This window comes from Haemorhous mexicanus, chromosome 7 (assembly GCF_027477595.1).
Source record: "Haemorhous mexicanus isolate bHaeMex1 chromosome 7, bHaeMex1.pri, whole genome shotgun sequence".
NCBI classification, from domain to species: domain Eukaryota; kingdom Metazoa; phylum Chordata; class Aves; order Passeriformes; family Fringillidae; genus Haemorhous; species Haemorhous mexicanus.
The window spans coordinates 26772152-26793875 of NC_082347.1; the positions used below are offsets into that span (position 1 = coordinate 26772152).

Consider the following 21724-nt stretch of genomic DNA (forward strand, 5'->3'; position numbering starts at 1 on the left):
TCTCACTAGCTTGGTAATTAGTGCTTTGTTCTGCAAAATGTCAGGCCACAGTATGGTATGTTATGAAAGCACTTTGTCCTACAATGTGAGTCAATATCCTGTATGAATTGTAGACAATTCCTGTTACATAAATGGCAGTCAGTTCTTGTAACTTGCAGCATGGGCTGATTTTTTCAGTACATCCCACTCTCATCCAATGAAAAGGGCCACCACAGTCAGTAAGCCTGACCAGTGGGTATATAAACTTGCCCATTTGGCATATCTTTACTCTTGTTTCCCAGGCCAAGTACAGTCATAACTTCAAATACCAAAAATGCATTTATCTTTACAGGAGTCTTTAAAGACATGGAGTGTGTCTAAAGCTTGGACTTCCTGTGGTGGCTGAGCATTTTGGAGATCAGCAGCTGCTTTACACCCTGTACTTAAATATGCTTGTCATCACTAATATATGCAATCTCTGTTTAAAGAGCTGTGTGTTTGTCTGTGCTCTTTTGTGCTTCTGAGTGTCAAAGACTTGTCCTCCATTAGAGCTAGATATTGTAACTGAACAAGAAAAATAATGCCAAGCTTTGTTTAATTTGCACCACATCCCACATTCTCATGATTTGTAGCTTGCCCAAGTGCAAATTTTACCATGAAGTATAGAAAATTTGCAATTTTTGTAATTTTTAGGCTAATTTTTAGGTAAGTTCAGTGAAGTCATATCTACATAACCTCTGGAAACCCTTTTTTCAGGAAGGATTGCATTTCCTCTTACATGCATGTGTATTTCTTCTAATATTTGCTCATTTAAACCAGACAGTGCTGACTGTAAGCATATCTCCTTAAGATTTTTTTTCCATGTGATTTTATTCCAGAGCTAAACATTCAAAAATACTTTGTAACTCAAGTGTAGTAAATGTGTAACACATTTTCTCTATCTACTGCTTTCAAAAGTAGTGCTTTACTGCTATCACTTAGAGGTTACTGTTTGGTTTGATATCTCCAAGTCTTTCAGTCTGTCTTTTTTCATCATTATTGAAGGTGAAGCTAAGGGTCATAAAAGGTTGTGAAACCTAAATATTTGTTTTGCTTTTTTGGAAATACAACTAACTGTGCTTAAACAAAACAATAAAAAGCCTCCACTACTGAAATTGCCCAGGGGATTGTAAAACGTGCAACTTCTGGAAGAGGTAAAAAGAATTGGAACATTTGATTTTAAGTTCAAGCCTTCTTTAGAACAGTGAAAGGAAAAAATATTATATTTTTGTAGTGCTTTAGCAAAAACAACTAATCATGCTTTGTTTGTATTTGCAGATGAAAAAAAGAAAACAAAGAAAATTGAAAATGAACTCAATCCTGTTTGGAATGAGGTAATTTTTTTTAAAATAAATCCTTGATCATTTTAAGACAATGCTTGCAAAGTCATTAAGTCATTTTCAACAGCTGAGCACGTTGTTGGACAGGGGATCTGGTGCAATGTGTTCTGTCAAGGTGTTAGTAAATGCAAGGTGAATGGATTCATCTTGCACCACATATTACAATTCATTAGCAATGTGTTAATGTAAAATTAGATGGATAACTGATGAGTTTTGGCCTGGTTTTGTTCCCACTTTCTTTCCATCAAAATGATACTCACTGTTTTAGCCACGTGTATGGGAACATAATGGGATAATTTGTTACATACCAGGAAAAACCATACAGAATTAAAAGGAATTATGTATTGAAAGTCCTCATGGTTTATTTGTAGGCCTAGTCATATGTTGCATCTTCAGGAATATTTTTCTTGGGGAAAATGTTTTCTTGGCAGTGTTTTTTCACAACAATAAATGAAAGTTAAAGATTTTTCTTACATTTTGTAATTAGAATTATAAAAAAAGGGAACACACAACTATTTGTTTAAATTCAATAGCAGCTTAGTTCAGCCAGTATTGGACTGGATTAATATCAGATATTGTGAATGACAAAACAATATGTATGTTGGTGTGAGGAAGTGGAACTGCAAAAGAAATTATGATTCACTATTAAACAATTTTATTGTGCTATTGTTGCTAGTAATCAGCAAATCAAATACGTGCTATGGGCATTTTTTACTTTACTTTCACAAATGTAAGCTGGATTTGGTCTCTCACTGAATGCAAAATTTATTTCTGAATACTTTTGTTATATCTGCTACTCTGCTGGTAATTTCTACATAACTTTTCATTATAATTTGGGTTTGGTCCGTTTTTTTTTTTCCCGTTCAGATTGTTGAATTTGACTTGAAAGGAATTGCTCTGGATAATTCATCTTCCCTAACAATTATTGTGAAGGATTTTGAAACAATTGGACAAAACAAGTACGTTCCTTCTTTCCCTCTCCCTACCCACTCCCACCCCAGTATTAAACACAACTTTCAATACTGAAGTACAGGGGGGAAATGGAGCTGATAGCTGGTGTTTGCTGTGCTCTCTCTTTTCTGTCAATGCCAAGTAGTGTTCTCTGTTGCTATTCTGAAAGGAAGCATGATCATGCCATCTTTTTTTTTATTTCATGGCAGATTTCGTGTGTCTTAGGCAAACATCCAGGTTTACTCATAGTAACCCAATTCCATTGTTAGCTTTTCTTTACTGCTGTCTGCCTCCTCCCAACATGTGGATTCTGGTTCTTACAATACTCTAACAGCTCTGTCATAAAATCACTGTGAATCAAGCCAGTGCCCTCAGGTCTCTCATTCTTGAGATTCCTGCAGGTCAGTTAGGCAGGAATATATTGCATGCCTCTGACTTTAGGGAGATCTCGAAACTTGAGATAGGAAAGCTTTTCAGTAGTCAGAATTTTGTAATGGACTTTATAATGCATCAGAAAATAAAGGAAAGTGATTATCTGATGAACCTAAAATGTTTCACTCTGTAAAAACCCATGTGTCACTTTATACATGGGTTCAAAGTTAAGCAGTCATGTGGTTGGTTTTCTTCAAATTGTATTTTACAATTTCATCTAGACTCATATTTGTAACTCTTAACCCCCAGCTTGTGCAAATGCCTGTTTGTTTTGCTTGGGTTTATGCACAGAAAGTTGTTCATACCAAAGCCAGAGTAACACCTTCAAAGTAATGCTCTTTAAAAATAGATCTTCACATGTTTCCAAGGTGTGATGAGTTTGGAAGGGATATTGGCAGAGAAACAAGATAAGGGGGTGAGAAGGGAGAAACACATGAGCAGGCATCCTGATTTCATCATGGTGATAGGAAATAGCATCTTGTAGTTCTTTTAAAGACACAAAGCACTGTAACAACAGAAGAGATTTGATATTTATGAACATTCACATTTAGATGAAAGAGTACATGAAAGGAGGGAATGTGGAATAAGTGTCTTACCTACCAATTGCATGTATGCACAACCTGTATTTCTGTAGAATTACTGATTCTATTGGAGAGAGATTTAGGACTACCATATCAAAGATTTGCTACTTTTTCATGGTATCCTCTTTTAATACTTAAGAAAAAGTCAATAGTTAGATACATGTCTGAAGTGCTCCAGCATTTCAAAACAGTGCTTAGTGGAAGAGTGTGCAAATAACACTCCCAAGGTTTGTCTGCATGCTAGTTCAGGATTGGGAAGGTGGAGTACAATGCCTATCTAAGGTCCTTACTGTGGAGAGCTATTCTAATGACAGTTTAGGAAACCCAGTGTTTGCTTCTGACATTGACAAGTAGACCCATTAACTTGGGAGCTGTGTTGGGTGTCTGAGCTAGGTGGGATTTGAATTGAAATCAACAGTCTTCCCTTTAGAGATTCATGGTTTTATTTATTTTATTTTAAATTCAAATTTAATTTGGATTTAGTTTTTGAGTGTAAGGAGCATGTCTAGGGGCCTCTGTTGCCTGAGAACAAGCAATGAGAAGAACCTATACCATGTCTTTGGCTCAATTTTCTTTCTTATGGAGGAAAGTATGCAGTGGGGGATTGCTGTTGTTACATTCAAAGTAGTGGCAACTTTTGCTCAAATGTTCTGCTACTGTCTGTCTGTAGGCCTGAAGCAGAGCCCCGCGTTTCTCAGGCCAGCTTCCCTCTGTGGCTGCTCTCACAAAGCTCCTGGCCAGCACACACTCTGCTGGTCCATGCACTCTTAGTCCTGACTAGTTGCAGACACCTAGTCTGTTCCTATGCCCAAGAGGTGACTACAGAACCTGTAGAGCAACAGAGCAGAAGATTGCAATGTAAGACATGATTTGTTCCAGTTCCTAAAAGCTGATATAACTGTTCATCCAGTCTGTTTTTAAACATGCTGGAGGAGGAGTACAGTGGATGTTATTCTGCTTTTGCACTGTGCCAAGGCACTGAACTCATTGCTTTGGCATGTTTCTGTAAATTAAGCCTGAAAGAACATTTGGATATTTTTCCATTTCTTTGTTTTCCAGGAGAGAAAATTTACTGCTTCATTTACAGGATCACTAAACTTTTGCAGATAGGTTAATGAGTGCTCTTCATGGAGAAAAGTCACAATAATTGGAAAAGATAAATAAAGCAAACCACTGTATACAGACAGAACATCATAGGAATAAACTAGAGGACTCGTATGATTCATGCTTAGTTAGGTTTTCCGGCATAAAGATGTTTGAAAAGAGAACACATCTGTTTTCTATTACATCGCATAATGTTAGTAGAAAGATTTCAGATTCTCAGAACACAAATCTTTCTGCAGTTAAAAAGTGCCAAAAACTTTACAGTAATGTCAGTTGTCTGTGAAGCTAAGAAAATGAGCTGGGATTATGTGTTTCCCCGTGTCCTTTGTGTAGTTAGTAACCTAGTGAGACAGGAAAAACAGATTGGGCACACCCTTTGCTCTAACAGAAAAATACAGCTACAAATGAGCAGTGCAGCAAATTATTTAGTCATTACTCAGGATTTCTCATAGTTAAATAATTTCCAGATTGTTTAAATCCTCCTACAGCTGTACCCTTTTGTGTGGATTCTTTTCCACATCAGTGTGACTAAACATAGTTGCAGGATTTCCTTGCATCCACTGTATGCAAGATCCAGACTAAAAGTTTGTCCTTGCAAAGAGTATTATCAAATAAGTAAAGATGAAATAGAGGTTTTTCTATTTAAATAAAAAAAATTAAACATAGTAGGAATAACAGAGGGTGGGTGTTGAGTCTTGTAGCATACTCTGTAATGAAATACACACACTGAGAAAGAATGGTTGAGTATAGTAATTGTAACTGCAGCATAGAATCAAGTTGCTGATGAGAATGATAAATATAAACTCTGCCAAATTATATCCTTAAAAACAGATTAAAAATGCTTGACTCTTCAGTAATTTGAACCTTGGGGCTTTCAGAAGAAGCATATAAGCAGCTAGAGGACATGATAGGCTGAAGAGTTTAGTATATATTGCTACCGTCAAACCAAGAGGAAGGATAAAATGGTTGGTACAGTGAGTTAGCACTTCCTGATCCAGACATGGGTGTGAATTTTCACTTCACTCTGTTATTTAGGCAGCTAACAGGAAGTGCTAACCACGACACTAACGGATTAATTAGCTCTGGCACAAATGCAACTCAGTGTTTAGTAGTTGATCATCAGCAGCTCATTGATTTCATGCTTATAAACTAGGTATTTTCATTTGATCTGTGAAATTGATCATTTGACTGTGGGGAAGCTGTTGTAGGCCTGTTAAGGTTCAAAATCAGCTTCTGAATAGGGATTTTGCATTTATTTTTTGTGTCAGCTCCAGTGGTAGACCAGAATGTTTAAACTGCTTGCAGAACAGGGTTTTTGCTTCACTCCTGCAAAGCTGGGAAAGTTTAAGAGACCAGACTAAGTCTAATGCCCAGATTGATTGGGCATTATACCTGTGGAAGTCTTAGGAATGGCCAAAGAGGTACTGAAATGTTTAAGAAACAAAACTAATTTGTTTTGGTTTTCTACTAAAACAGCTGATGAACAGAAGGTCAGAGGATGCATTAAGCTATTCCAGTAGCAGAACCTGTCCCACTTGATGTTATCAAGAGACTAGTGTGACCTGGAATTAAATGGGCAACTGTTGATCTGCTCAGGCAAGAGGAAGAAAGCTGGAATAGGTCCAGCAAAGGACAGTGTCCTTTGACGATGTACAAGGGGTAGAAAGTCTTTTCAGCTGTGCTGGAAGGAAAGGATTCCTTGTCATCTTGTAAGTCATGGCTTCAGATGGAGGTCACATACAATCCTGCCTGAAGGTAAAAAGTCTTCAGAGGAAGATTTCAGAGGAACCCAGCAACTTCACAGTAGCTGTGCAAAGAACTAGGGTCTAGTTGCCTGTCAGAGGGAAGTATAGGAGCAGACCTTGCAGCAAAGCACTAAGCATCAATGAACTGGTGATGGATGTGATCTCCCAGCAGCTCCTGAGTTCTGACGTGGCTGACTTAGCCCAAAGATTAGAGACCTGAGAGAAGCATGTCAGAAAAAAGGCCTTCTCAAAGACTTGTACAAAAGTGACAAAGACATGAGGATGACTTTGAGGCATTCCTTGTTACTTGGAATGTATTACTTCAGTCGTTGAGTAGCTGTATGATCAAAACCAGACTGGACATAGTCATGGGTAACCTGTTCTAGCTGACTAAGCTTGAGCAGAGGCACTGGACTAGATGATCATGAGTGATTCCTTCCAACCTCATAAGTTCTGTGCTTCTGATAAGGGACGGGGGAAACATCCCAAATCCAGGGAGCAGGACAGCTTTTGTAAAGGCAGAATAGTGCCCAAAGCTTAAAATTTAGCTAAAGTCTAGAAGGGGACTAAGAGAGTTTATAGATTGAATATTAAATTTCTCAGTCTTGTTAGAGTGGAAAAAGACTGGAGACTGTTGTTGCCCAACCTGCTAAAGGAGGGGGAAATAAAGGCAAGTGGATAGAGAGGCAATGTGTAGAGGGAGCTGTTTGCAAGCAAGTCTATGTAACTGATTCCCTCTTCAGTCTGCTGAAGGTGATCACTATTTTAAAAATGGTTACTAGGCATTCAGATGTGTGCAGTTATCATTTGTACAGGGCAGATGAGGGTGTAGAAATGGAAATGTACAGTGCAAAATTTGAAAAGCACTACAGGTGAATGGCAATTCTTGAGTTAATGTCACCAGATAGGAGGGTGTGGTTGCTGAAACATTCATCCTGCTGATTTGAGATTGCTTTGGGTGGCTTCGGAATTGTTTTGAAGTCACTCCATAAGCTCCAGTAAGCTTATATCAAATCAAAAGGTCAAGTCTATATAAATTTTCTACAAATGTGCATAGGAAAATATTTTCTTTCTCTTTTTTCCCTTCTATGGCACCTCAAAATATGTAACTTTCTGCAGCTGAACAGAAGTTGTGATGTGTAATACCTGGAAGGTTTATTTGGAGGAAATTGATATTTTATACTTAGGTATCCTAGTGCACTTTGCAAAAAATTAATTTTTGTTCTTGTAACACAGTATGAAAGAGTAGCTATAATAATACCCTTGCATCCTTAGCTGCTCCATGGAAAAACTCTGTAACTTCAGGGGACCTTAGGTTCTTTGTGTACAGATCTTTTTTTGCTTTGGCAGCAAAGCTGGTATTTTATTTGTGACACATGATCTTTGAAATATTTACAGGGTAAAATTATCTTGGGGTTTTTTTAATTGAAAAAAATCTCTGTTATTCCAATAATCCACTTCAGTATGGGAGTAAACTGCTACTGCATGCCATGGGAATGAAATACAGTGCCAGGTATCATGAGACCAGTATCACACTAAGAAATTTTGCCTAAAAGTAATCTCTTGGGCTAAAAGTACATGCAGTTTTCATCTTTCTGGGAGAGGGTGGGTGTGACAGATGCAGTCCCAAAGTAGACAGAAGTAGCTCAGAAGAGTCTATCACATGTCAGATCCCTCTGAAACCTTCCTTTGGTAGACTGCTCTAGAACCATTAGAAACATTCTGAGAATTTAGAAGCGAGACGATGAACCTATTCCAAAATGCAGAATGTGAACAAGAAGATTAATTTTGTGATTCTCTAGAAAGCATGTTGATTGCATTTGTTTTGTTTCACTGTTTTCATTGCAAAGACATGGTTGTGTCTGGCTTTTTGTCTGTTTCTGTGTACAACAGCTGTTATACTTAGTTTATGTTCATTGTTTCTCACCTGAGAGTTTGCAAATCTGTGTAGGGACAGAAATTTTTACATTATTTAGTTTACCAATGAGAATTCAGGGGTGGAAATAAGTGACATTGATGTTGAAAGTTATACAAAAGATTATTTTCAAAAATGCATGAAAAATAATTTCATTTTTTAACCTCTTTTAGGTTAAAGCTGCTATAAAAAAGAACAACACATTTGAGTATAGTGAAAGAGAAATAAAAAATTAGCAGTACACAATCATTACATGACATTTGCAATGGTCTTTTGTTGTGCTTTGAGTTTTCAAGTAATGGCTGGAGTTACTTGGTTGTCTAACAGATGCTAGCAAAAGAAAAATGGTAATCCCTGTTTGATGTATATTTGCATTCTAATAATGATTTTTATTTAATTCCAGATTAATTGGCAGTGCATCGGTAGCACTTAAAGATCTTGTAGGTAACCAAAGCAGATCTTTTCCCTTCAAACTCATACCTCTACTGAATGAAAGGGGACAAGAAACTGGAGTGAGTGACTTACATTTTCTTATTTTACTGTATTCTTGATCAAAATGCTCCAGCAACAAGACTAATATAAATTTAATTATTGGAAATGTCTAGGAAAAGCTCCAGACAGAGGAAATTTATAACCAGAGATGATTAAGTCTATACAATTTTGTTTTCTCTGTATATATTATATATTTGCATATATGTGTTATAAATATTATGGACCACAGAGTATGCATGGAAATCAGCCTGATGTTGAAAAAGTGCATTTTCCAAGTACCAGATGGAGTTCCCATATGCACCTTTTTGCCATATGCTTTGTAACAGCACCCTGTGTCAAAGCACATGATCAAGTACATGTTCACTGCCAGCTCCCTTCAGAAAGTTACACAAGAACTTGCTTGACTTGATTTAGCACATGTTTAGATTTCAATGGTTATTAACTTAGTTATTAATTAAGTAGGTTTTGGAACCTGGGACCTTACTGTGTTTGTGCAGTGTAGCTGTAAAGGCACTTCATACTGCATTCTAGTACACTCAGTCATGAGACTCTAAGAGTAATTTCATTCTCACAGCAGCTGCAGTTTAAAATCATGATTAGTTGGTCACAGGGTAGGGCTTTTTTTTGCTGACTCTTCATGTTACTCTGGCAACTAGTAATAATAATGGTTTGTTCAATAATCCAAAACCACAGTCAAGCAGAAAAAGGAAAATTCTATAATTAGAATGGAAAATGATGTATTGTTTTTCTTCCAGGATGGAGATATGAACAAGCAATTAGAGAAGCCAGATAGGAAATTTCACTTATGGTTCAGACTTGTTGTTGATGAGATAGTGTTATTTCTCTACTGCCTTTGTTTTTCTGTCTGCAAATGTAGGATATCACCTTGTCTGCCATGAATATTGTGGAACTAAAACTAACATTTGTAGAACATCTTACATGCCTGTATTGTGACAGATTTTTCTAAATATAAACACAGCAACTCCATTTCTTAGATATTATTTTAGAACCTAGTTCATTAGCTGAAAATTGTGTAATTGTTTGTCTATATAGCTTAACAATAGTTTATTAACTTACTGGTAGCTGAAACTTTATAAAACTGTTGTGCCCATGAATAGTTAAGTGTTCATGCACAGTGTTTGAACATCTTACTGCTTTAAGGCAACTGTTGTGAATACCATGGGCTAAATAAAAAACTATTTCTCTATAGGCAACGATTGATTTGGTAGTAGGATATGAGCCACCAGCTGGACCTGCAAATCCAACTGATCCAGGAGGGACCAGTGCACAGGAAGGTATTTCATCCTTTTCTCAGAACGTTTTTGTTAAAAGCTCTAGGAGCTCTGTAAGGTAAGGCAAGAAGGTGATTCAGCAGCTCTGTGCAGCAGAAGCAAGCATGTCAAGACTGCCAGATAGTTATTGCAGAGAAATTAAGGATGATTCAGAAGCTAAGAAAAAAAATTGGTCTTTCCTGACATAAAATGGATTTTAGCATAATTTTCTCTATTTGTTTAAAAACTTTTCAAAATGGCTTTTGTTTAGGAAAGAAAGGTTTGTGAATACTCATGGAAGCAGCAATTATCTGCTGCAATTCTAGGGCTAACCAAAAAGCAGAGATGTTCCATCTATTACTTTCAGTGTCAGAGAGCTTGGTGAAAAAATTGTAGTGATCAATTAAACTTCTTTTCCCTTGTAGAACAATTAAGTTTTGGAAGGCACTGTTTTATATTAGGTTGATATTTGACTAGGCAATGAAATACTATGATCAGCAGGGAATATTCTTTGGTCTCTCTGTACATCATATTGATCAGGCTTTTGCTGAGAGAATTTTTGAGATCTGATTTTACAGACTCTTAAAAGAACTGTGAAATGACAAACTTTTGCAGTTGATTGGAAAATAATAAGCCTAATATCAAGGCTGTGTTTGTGAAGAAAGAAGGAAGTTTAATAAATGTTGTGTAAATTTATTTTAGAGAAGTAAATCAGTTTGACTATTATCTGGTGATAGATAGTAACATAAGAAGAAAAAAATTGGAATCAGGAGTCTTCTGGAGGGAAATTTTGATTACACTGAATTCTCTCAGAGGTGTTCTTGGAGAGCAAAAGGATAAGTAATATAAACACAAAAGTTGTGTGTTAAATTACTGCATTTCAAAGTAATTTTATAGAAATGTGGACTTTAAGGCTAAAAATGCAAATTCAGTTTTATGAGATTATTTGATAGCTTTTAAATTTATTTCAATTATAACATACAGATAAAATAAAAAATGGAAGTTTTTTATCTAGTAGCAGAAACTGCCTGAAAATTATTTCAGTGTGAATTATCAAACACGCTTTAGTTAGTTATTGTAAATACCTATTTCCCATGAAATGAAATCACTTTCCCTGAGACAGCTACAGCTCAGTTTCAGGAATTAAAAATTAAGTGCTAATGTAATCAGTTAGCTGCATGGGTCCATTCAGGCAAATGCATCTTGAGAGATGGTAGAGAGGTGGGTGTGGTCCTCTGCTTATAAAATACATAGTATGTCAGTCTCTCTGGTTTTATACATCTCTTACAAGGACCATGAAGGACTTCATTATACAAAGTGGTTATCAGCCTGTAATTTATGAAGTTAGGATACATTCTGTTAATGCCAGCCAGCAGAGACGCAGCTCATTCTTCCTCTAAATTTTACCATAGTCACTGTCCAGTTGAGAAAAGCGGTAAACACAAGGAAGTGACCACTTTTGTGGTCTAGATATTTATGAATCCTATTTTGCAATACTGCAATCTCAGAGTGTGATTCAGTATTATAGTGTCATGTGGTTGTAGAACTGTCTTCCAGGGAGGTATGCTGATTTCAGAGCTGTCAAAGAGCCTTACTGAAAAACCTATTCCACACTTAAATGTTGAGAAGTATTCAGTTTTATTTTGGATGGCAGACCCTAAATGTATTAGTGCATTCAAGATTCTGAACTAAAAACCAATGCTGTGCTATAGCCTAGTCTTGCTGCTGGGAAACAGCAAGATTCATTCAACAGCAATGTTTATTCAGCTGGAATAAAATGAATCCCTTGTGGTGAATTGTGAACTAGTTGGAGAATGATTACAGCTCAGCTTTGCTTGAATTGGTTGATAAAAAAAATGTATGGGAATTGTATTAGACACTCTGCATACAGAAGAGAGACAGATCTAGAGTTAGTTTGGTAAGGATATAAGTTGTTAAGCAGGCTAGAAGGACTAGCTCTCAGAAGGAGTTGGAAGAATGTTGGCAAAAACATTGTTGATGTGAGCTAATAATAGAATTTTAGTGGAACTCTTGGATATCAGACTCTCTTACTCCTGTAACTTCAACAGCAAGTTCTGCTATTTATTTATTAATTGCACTGGGTTTTTTGCTGTATGAGATGGAGAAGATGATGGAGGTTATGAGGATGGGTTGGATGGTCCAGTTGGTGGTATCACACCAGCAGTTCCAGGTGGCACAAAGGAAGCCCAGCTGGCTAAACGCATCACCAAAGGAAAGAAAACACGGAGAATCCTCTCTAATAAACCACAAGATTTTCAGGTACTAGATTTATTAAATATTGCATGTTTCCCTTTTTCTGCTCTCCATAACAGGCTTTTACACAGCCTGAGCATAATTTAATGTCAGCTTATCTAATGCACCACAGAGATAATTAGCCTCTTTTTTTGAAAGCCAGTATTTCAAAATTAGTCCTCAAATGTTCCTGTTACTCAGATGTCCGATTTTGTACAGTTCTTACTGGAATAGGGATGAACCTTATTTGCTGTATAGTTGTACAGATTTCAAACTACTCTAGCAGCTTCAAAAATAAATGGTAAAGGCAAGTGAAAAAACTCCAGCAAAATTATTACCCCAACTTGTCTTGCAAAATTAATTACCGTCATAATTAAGCTTGCAAAGTCTTGTTTGTATTTCTCAGCTACATCAGGTGTTGGCTAACATTTTTGGTGGTATAATAAGGAATTGTTGTGATAAGGATCACAGTTAATATGGAGAATTAATTAGTACAAATATTTGTGGTTTTTTCAGATTCGTGTTAGAATCATTGAAGGTCGTCAGTTGCCTGGAAATAACATAAAGCCAGTAGTCAAAGTTCATGTTTGTGGTCAGACACACCGGACAAGGATCAAAAGAGGAAATAACCCATTTTTTGATGAAGTAAGTGGTGTAAGAGCACTCTAGCTGAAGTGTCAAGGCTATCAAATGTTGAGAAGTAGTTGATACAGCTTTCATTATGATCAATTAATAAAGATTTACTAATATTTATAGGTAATTATGGCTAACATGCATTATGCCATTCCCAGTCCCTTTCTTTATGTGTTCACATCACTAAACACATCTCTGTCACTGACAGTCTTAGCAGATAAAGCTAACTAGAAGGCAGTCAAACTTCATTTGAGACATATGGAATGTTTTCTTTGGTGCAGTTGGCCATGTGAAAGAATCATTTTGAATAGTTGTGTTCGAGTTATAAAAATCACAGAGACATGAATTAGAAATCATTGTTGATCACTGTGGTGTGTGCAGAGGAGTGCTCAGTGCAATGCCAGAGGAGTGCCAGAGAATCTGGAGGTGTCATTGCCTTGCTACCCATGATTTATAAAAGCACAACTAGATTTCTCTGTCCAGACAGGGGGTCTGTGCATCCAACATGCTGAAATACAGGAGAGAATTCAAAGCCACCTAAGGGACAGGAGAATTATCCCATAGCTGAAAGATAAATGTTGCAAATCTGAAGTGTAATAGAGAAAATGCTGAGGATGACTCTTATTATCTGGGTGCGTGTGGAAAATTCAGATTTTGGAATTGCATGGCAAGCATGTTTAACATACACAGGCAAGACCAAGGAATTTATAAAACTTTAAAACTTGACCCAAGCTGTAGGTAGCAGTCAAACTTCACGAAGCCATGGAAAAAATAGGGAGGGCAGAAAGTCGTTTGCACCTTATGTTGAAACAATTCCTTGGCAGTCTCAATATCCATAGTAGTCTAAAACTGGAATAGGAATCACTGTCACCACTAACCCTGAACAAGGCCTCTTTGACAACTACAACAGCGATGGTTAGACCAGGATTTAATGTTCTAGCAAATGAATTTTATAGTTCTGGAGTTGTTCGCCTGAGAAAAATATGAAGTGGAGAGCAAGGAGCAAAGGGCAATGCTGGAAGTTGGCAGCACAGTTATGCTGACAGTGTTTGCTCAAATGGAAGTTGTGACTGTCTTGTCTGTGTTGTACTGAGTCAATTTACTAAATTCAATTTTTCATTCTGCGCCAAGTTACCGCGTAATATGTCCAGCAAGGAGGTGGGGCAAAAGTACTGTATCAGGCATGCTTAACATGCCTCTCAAAGTAATGGTTTGCATTTTATGTTCAAGTAATTATGTGTTTATCATTTTAAGACAGGGTTTTTTGCTTGTTTTTTACCTTGACAGATATTTTTCTACAATGTCCACATGACTCCTTTAGAGCTGCTCGATGAAACCGTTAGCATTCGGGTAAGAAAAGCCACAAGGCTGCTGGATACCTGTAGCATCCTCTGGCCATTTCACCAGGTTGTTTAGGAACATTCCTGTTTCATGCTCTTCTGTCTTTTTAGGTGTATGATTCTCACTCTCTGCGGGCAGACTGTCTAATGGGTGAATTTAAGGTGGGTATGAAGAAAGCTCCATATTGGGACTAAATTAAATAAAAGGGGAGAACATTTTTAAGTACTGGTTTTAAATGTTTAAATTTATACTTCTTTTTCATGGGGTCAAAGAATTACCTGATGATGTCTTGCTTCTCAAGCTAGAGACCATTTGCCCAAAGCACTAGTAAGCAGGTTTTTTTATTTGAGTAGAAGAGTATTGTTTAAAAAAATTGCATGGTTTATATACCAAGTTCTCCAATTTGCATCCAGGTAACTTTTTCTTATTTTGTGGACAAGTGATTATTTGATGTGAGGTAGGGTTTGAAGAGATAATTTCATTAGGTAGCTTTTTATAGGCAGAATAGTGGTATGCATGGTGGCATAAAGATACACATTCTCAAATAATGTGGAGAGGTCTTCCTTTGGTCAGAAGTTAAGCAAAAACAATGGTGGAAAATTCATTTAGTTAAAGTAGTTTCTATGGTTCTGATGATATTAGTGAGATGGTCTTTATTTGGATTTGTTATTGTCAATTCTGGGAAGTAGACATCTGCCTGCCAAGAATTCCCATGTAATGTAATTCCCATGTAATTCCCTTGTAATGGCTACTGGGATCAGCTCTTTCAACACTTCTAGTATCAGTACTGGCTGTCTTTTCTGCTTGCTTATTTGGTACTGCATAAATTCAATATGTCTCTAGATCAGCTTTTTACAAAAATATGCAAGGAGGGAAGAGTGCTCTTTTCTAAATAAAACACTTTCTGCCACAAAGCTGATTGCTTTTTGCTTCTCACTGCTTATTTTCTTTGTGATTTCTAGTGACTCAGTCAGTGGTGTATTGCTGTGTGAAGGATTGATTGTCACTAAGCAGGTGACAGCACATCACTCAGCTACTTTCTGTTCCTACAGGCACAAATTCCAACAGGAAACCACAAGGGTGATTCAGTCTAGAAAAATCACCCTTTCAGATTTCACCTGCAAGGAGTACTGGCCCCAGCTGCCATGAGCAAACATACTTACATTCCTGAACATGTTTAAAATCTGATCCAATGACTGAGGCAATCTTGTCCAGATTTGACACACTGGGGAAAGAAACAGTCAAAATTCTTAATAAAGAGAAGGAAATTATTCATTTAAAAAAACCAAATTTCACTTCTGGAACTGAAGGATGAAATGTTGAGCAGGAAGAAGGAACAAAAGTGTTCAAAAAGGAACAAAAGTGTTCTGATAAGCCTGTCTGAACATAAAATAATGATTGAGCATAGGGAATTCTAGAAGCAGTAAGCCAGCCCCATCTTGTGTCTCTGGTAAATGAAATAGCTGGGGATCCAAGAAAATAAGAAAATAACTGCACGTGTTAGTTCTAATGCATCTTTTCTTGCATATTCTTCTTGGCTGCTCTATCCCTTTGAAATCCCTCATTTTTCAGTGTAAGACATTTTCTCTTTCTCCTCCTAGTAATATTTTATGTAAATTGTCTTCTGTTTGTGACGAGAGAACAATGTAGCACTGCCAATGAAAAACATGGGGGAAGTTGCCCAACCATTTTCTGTTTTGGTATTTCTTCAGAGGTAATGCCTTTGATCTTTATTTCAGATTGACATTGGCTATGTTTATGATGAGCCTGGTAAGTAATGGTTGCTTCAGAACTTCTTTCTTTGAAACAACGAGTTGAAACATTTCATTGAATTTCTAAAGTGAGAGAAGAAACTTTTAATGTAAAGTTATTTAAGTCTGCTGCTTTAAGTATTAATTTCCAAATATCCAACAATATATGACTCTTTTGAGTGAATTCACAATGAAGTACAAGCCCCTTTTTTATCAAAGACCTAAAATTTGAAAAATAATGCAAAAATATTTGATAACTATGTCCCTGAATTAGTATGCCAAAATAGTTTAACACCAGATTTCTTGTTTTGGATGGCACTATTGAGACCTGTCTAGGACAGGATTATTTTGTTAAATAATTAGGGTAATTTAGGATAAAGCATACTTTTGAAATAGTTCACTGCTTATATGATGTCTGCCATTTTGTAATGGACATTACTGGGGCCAGTGATGATGTTTGTTTTATTTCAGGCCATGCAGTCATGAGAAAATGGCTTTTGCTGAGTGATCCTGAAGATACAAATTCAGGAGCCAAAGGCTATATGAAAGTCAGCATATTTGTCCTGGGAACTGGAGATGAGCCACCAGTAAGTTTAATTTAAATTTTTTTCTTCCACTCTCCATCCCACAGATACTTATGTCCCCCCAACATTGTTTTAATTCTGTATCTTTTGCTCTATGGGCAGTGCTTATAAGACAGAATCTACTAGTGGTTTCATCCTGCACTAAGTGGCTAACTCAAAGCTGGTTTTGTTATTCTGCTCAGTTAAGCAACCTCTACCATTTGTGGATGCTCCTTCTCGTACTGGAAGCAGAGATGTGTTAGCCTGGTTTTGCATGCAAGCTAATGTGTATCTCTCCTTAGCTTAGCTAAGCAGGCAGTCACTGATACCAGTTCCAGGACTAAGTCAGGACTAAGTCAGGAATGCCTCCACTACTACAAAACATAGACAAGCCCATAGAGAAACCAGAGTACCATTAAAGTTTTCCTGGTGAAGATCAGACCCCTCAGTCTGGCACAAGTAATTTGATGCAGATGAAAGCAGCAGGTAGTTAAAACAATCCAATCCTTCCTGTCTGCTGTTCTGTCAAGGTGAAAATAGGTGATTTTTTCTTGTAATGCTTTTCTTACCAGACCATTGCCTGTAGTTTTGCTTTTCTTCCTGTCTGATATTTTTGCATACTGTTCTCCTTAGCTGAATATAATGTGGTCCCCAGAACCATGGCAGATTGCCTTTTAGTTTCGTATTAACTGTTCCTCTCTGCTATCCTCATGCTTTTTGAACTCACAAGGATATGCCTAGTTGTTTGTGGTGTGTTTATTTTTAAATGAGGAAGCAGTAAGTTCCGGTAAGTTATATCAGACTTGTAAATGCCTTCTCTTGAGATGAGTATGAATTTGCATGAAGTTGGCATTTTACATGTGCCAAAATCATCATGGTCTGATGATGGTGATTTTGAAAGTGTGATTGTAGTGGGCTCCTGCAACTGAGTACTTTAGAGATAAAACTGAAAGTAAAATAGTTTAGCTAGAATTAAATTTTTGTGGCTTGATAATTTGATACAGTCTCATTCTTCATCATGAAACTGACACCAGACTTTAGCTAATCAACAGTTTAGCTAATCACCTCAATTCTAATTCTGTACATTGCCTTGTCTTTTTTGTCTACAACTGTATCCCCCAACAGGTTGAAAAAAGGGAGAGAGATAATGAAAGTGATGATGTGGAGAGCAATCTTTTATTGCCTGCTGGGACTGCTCTTCGATGGGTCACTTTCCTTCTCAAAATCTACAGAGCTGAGGACATTCCACAAAGTATGTGGCTTCTCCCTACTTGTCCACTGGTGTTTGAATACTGTTAGAAATAGTTATTTGTATTAGCTGTTCAGAATAGAATATAGGTGACTTTTTATCCCTTACTGGCATATTTTCTCACTTATATCTGTTCCAAATAGCAATGTCTTCAAATACATGTATAATGTTTTTCAAATACAGTGATGCCTTTAAATTTAGGAGCACATCAGCACTTCTTATGATGTTTGAAAAATCTATATTCTTAAAATTGCTCCTAAGCCAAAATTCTCAGTTTTTTACCTGCAACTTCTGAATTTTGTTTATCAGATTAGTTTATCCTTCCTAGGTCTGTGAGCTGGTTGATTTTGGTAAGATTGCAATGGGCAATTTATTATTTAGGAATAGTAATAGTAATAACAATAAAAATTAAAAAATAATAATAAAACAACTACTTTAATTTACTCTTTGACACCTCTCCAGTGGATGATGCTTTTGCACAAACTGTCAAGGAAATATTTGGCGGAGAAGCAGACAAGAAAAACCTGGTAGATCCATTTGTAGAAGTTTCTTTTGCTGGAAAAAAGGTAATTTAGTAAATATCTGTACCTTTGTATTCTAATTGTAGTCCTGAGAACAGATTTCATAAGCCAACATGAGTTTTTAATTTTACTGGAACTATGGAAAATAAAAAAAATGAAAAAATAAAGTTAACTTTGTGAAATGATAAGCTTCAAGCTACAATAGAAAGGGTGTAAAACTGATGACTAATGAAAGGAATGTATGACTAAGGGCTAGAACTGGCATATGCCAGATTGCTTGCCTGCCAGTTGTTCCTGATTGCTTTTAGTAATTGGTGATACAGATCATTCTGGACAGATTAACTGCATTTGTACATTTAAATAATAATGTGTTCCTTAGAATGCCAAATTTGATCTGGGGCACAATTGCACAACTCATATTCATTACTAGTAAATTTTTTTGTCAGTCATTTAATATGCTGTATAGTTAGGTTACCACACCCAGTAGTGTAGAAGCTCTTAAGAAGGTATGACCAGCAAATAATGCAGCCTCTCCCTTAGGATATATTCTTCATCTACTCTAAAATCTGCATAAAGAAAGCTGAAATCAAGTAATTCCTTCATCTCATTTCTCTGCAGTGATAAAAGCAGGTCAAATTGTGGCTTGTGGAAATAGCAAGCTTTAATAATTTCATTCCATTGTCGCCAGTGAAAAAAAATGAGGGTAACCCAAATCTCATATTTAAACACTGTTTCAATATTTTCCTCTGAAAGTCATTAATGCTGCTTATGCAGATTACTCTAACAGTAGTTTTCAGTGGAAAACTTATTGAGCATCAATGGCTCATTGCAGCATTAATGCAGGATTCACTTACTACTACCCCTAACTTTTCCAGTCAGATGAGGATGTGTCCTAAATCATAGCTAGTAAATATTTTTTTTTCTGTTTAATCTTTGATGTTGTTCTGTTGTATATTTGATTTCATTTTTGGCAGGTTTGCACAAACATAATTGAGAAAAATGCTAATCCAGAATGGAATCAAATTATTTATCTTCAAATCAAGGTCAGTTTTTTTACCCTTGTTTCTGTAGTAACCAGCCTTTTTTTTTTTTTTGGAACTCAGGGCATTAACAATGCAGAGGTGAAAAAAAGTAATGAGGTTTTTTTACTTTCATTGCTTTTTTTTTTTTAGTTTCCCTCGATGTGTGAGAAAATAAAACTTTCAGTTGTTGACTGGTGAGTTATGGCTTTTAATCAAATTACTTAAGAAGCTAAATCATTATAAGCAAAGAATAAGAAAATTAGAAAAGATTATAAAAAGAAAAGAAAATAAGATAATAAGGAAAGTCTGTTTCTATAGATGTCAGGTATTTTTACAGTGCATGAGAGTATTTAAGCAAGTGTTTAAGTACCTTTATGGTTTCTTTACCAGAGATCTGATTAGTGTAACATGAGATTATTTTTAATTGTGTGCAGCGAGAACTGAGCACTATCACTGTTTAATGATAGTGTAAAAGTCGTGTGACTTATTCAGAGATTACAGCCTACTTTTGTGACTTGCCATTACTGGTTTTGTTAGTACTATTGAAGCATCTCAGGTCATAGAAAATGTGTGTACTAGTAGCTTGCCCCTGTATGTGGTGACTAGCTTTATATTTAAATAAAATCTTCCTTTTTTTTCCTTTTTTTGTAGGGATCGACTGACAAAAAATGATGTAGTTGGAACAACATATTTAAGTCTCTCAAAAATTGCTTCTTCTGGAGGAGAGGTTGAAGGTAATTGCTTGAGCAGTGTGTAACAACACATCATCTTCTCTTGTGTTACACAGAATGGCAAAGAGCAGTGTTCTAAGAAAGTGTATATTTATCTATAGTTTTTCAATCCCCTGGCAACAGGATTGTCTGTTCCTGTTGAAATTTTCAAAACAATGCTCCTAGAAAACATTCTATGGGACTTCTAAAAGTAAAGTATTAAAATTTTAATGACTAAACCACATCATGGTGGAAATAGCAATAATTCAAGATTTGGTTTTCCACTATATATATATATATATATATATATATATATATATATATAATGTTAATGAACTGAGTAAATTTGTGAGTACTTTCCCAAATTCAGAAAATTATGTGATATCACAATCTACCATGTGTAAGATATGCAAATTTACTTAGATGCTTAATAAAAAATTTAATTTCAAGGTAATCTGGAGTCACTGCTTCAGAACCACTTCTTTGGGCACTTGTAAGCAAGACTCCTTTTGCTACCTTATGAGGATCTGTTCTATCTCTGAGAAGAGAACCTAAAAGCTGTGGAATGTTCCTGAGTAGTTAGCCTAAAGGAACTATTTATAACCACATACTCATTTCCTGGACACCACTGAGCTGCTTGCAGATGCTGGGGAACTTGGTTCAGTCTCTGCTCTGATCAGCAGCTGACTAGAAGTAGCCACTGCATCTCATTGCACGAGTGCTCTGTATTCCTATTTTGTAACACTGATTTTGATTGCACTGCTATGATTGCAGACAGTTGATTTATATGCTTCAATCAGTAGAGATGGCTGGATATGTAATTTCATATAGCTAAAACCCAAAAATGATTAACTACAAGAAAACAAGTTAGACGAGATATGAGGTCCCTAACATATTGTTCCCATTGGGAAATAGCTTTGTAATAAAACTCTTCTTTAAGCTATTATAAGAAATCATTTTTCTGCCAGCATTTTGGAAAATATTAGAAAAAATCCAGTTACATTTATATTCTAATATAATCTTGTGATTATTGATAATTTCTTTGTGATCCAAATCTGTAACCACCTCTTTTTATAGCAAGATCTTTCACACAATTGGGCCAGCTCCCATACTAGGATTCTGTGCTAACTTGCCAGAAAAATTGTTTTTATCTTTTTAGTGAACATAGCTTGGCACATTACTTATCCAAACAGCATTGAAAAGCTCAAGGTTAAACAGGCTTAACATGTATTTATCTGACTGTCTACAGTAGTTTGAAGGACATTGTCTCAAAATCATTTTCAGCATTGTCACAATAAGAATCTAAATTACTATTTTTTTCTGTTGTATTTATAAAATCTATATGATATGTACTTGTCTGAGACAGACCAATTTGTCCTTAAGTTGGTGGCTATATCAGATGTTTAAAAACAAAGTTAGTGGCTCCAATCCTATACTGACTTGGGGCAAGAATTGGATGGAATTGTATTTTCAGTCACATAAAAGCTTATAAAATAGTCCTCTTAGAAGGGCTGCTGTTGAAGTAAGACTTCATGCAAATATTCTTTTTATATATCCTGTGCACAGCCAGAAGCAAAAGAAAAAGGCAATGGGAAAGCCAAGAGAGAGGGGTTGGGCTGTTGGGGAGAATTCAGCTCTGGAGAGATCACTTGTGCTCCCCTGTGAGTGTGTATCCTGAACTGCAGCTGAGTCACAGAGCATTTACACTTCAAAGCCAGGCACTCAGTAACTGGGGAGATCACTTTGGTTTCTCTCTCTGCTGAGGTACTGGCATTGGAATAGCCATTTCTATTATCTCCTATTGAGTGCTGTGCTGAAGCCTGTTCTGGCTT

At 36.4% G+C, this 21724-nt stretch overlaps 1 protein-coding gene across 8 annotated transcripts in view; it reads left to right on the plus strand.

Annotated features, from left to right (window-relative positions):
- MYOF (myoferlin) overlaps positions 1–21724 on the plus strand; it is a 65147-nt gene that overhangs the window by 4721 nt on the left and 38702 nt on the right. For all 8 annotated transcript variants that reach the window (XR_009487208.1, XR_009487207.1, XM_059851634.1 and 5 more), the window contains exons 2-16: positions 1297–1352; positions 2226–2317; positions 8490–8598; positions 9789–9873; positions 11969–12129; positions 12619–12747; positions 14023–14085; positions 14187–14237; positions 15816–15846; positions 16299–16414; positions 17516–17642; positions 18102–18205; positions 19135–19203; positions 19333–19376; positions 19834–19916. Coding sequence is in view for 6 of the 8 variants with exons in the window: in XM_059851634.1 (XP_059707617.1) it covers positions 1297–1352; positions 2226–2317; positions 8490–8598; positions 9789–9873; positions 11969–12129; positions 12619–12747; positions 14023–14085; positions 14187–14237; positions 15816–15846; positions 16299–16414; positions 17516–17642; positions 18102–18205; positions 19135–19203; positions 19333–19376; positions 19834–19916 (1320 nt within the window). In the remaining 2 variants the exon portion in view is untranslated. The remainder of the gene's footprint in view (positions 1–1296; positions 1353–2225; positions 2318–8489; positions 8599–9788; positions 9874–11968; positions 12130–12618; positions 12748–14022; positions 14086–14186; positions 14238–15815; positions 15847–16298; positions 16415–17515; positions 17643–18101; positions 18206–19134; positions 19204–19332; positions 19377–19833; positions 19917–21724) is intronic.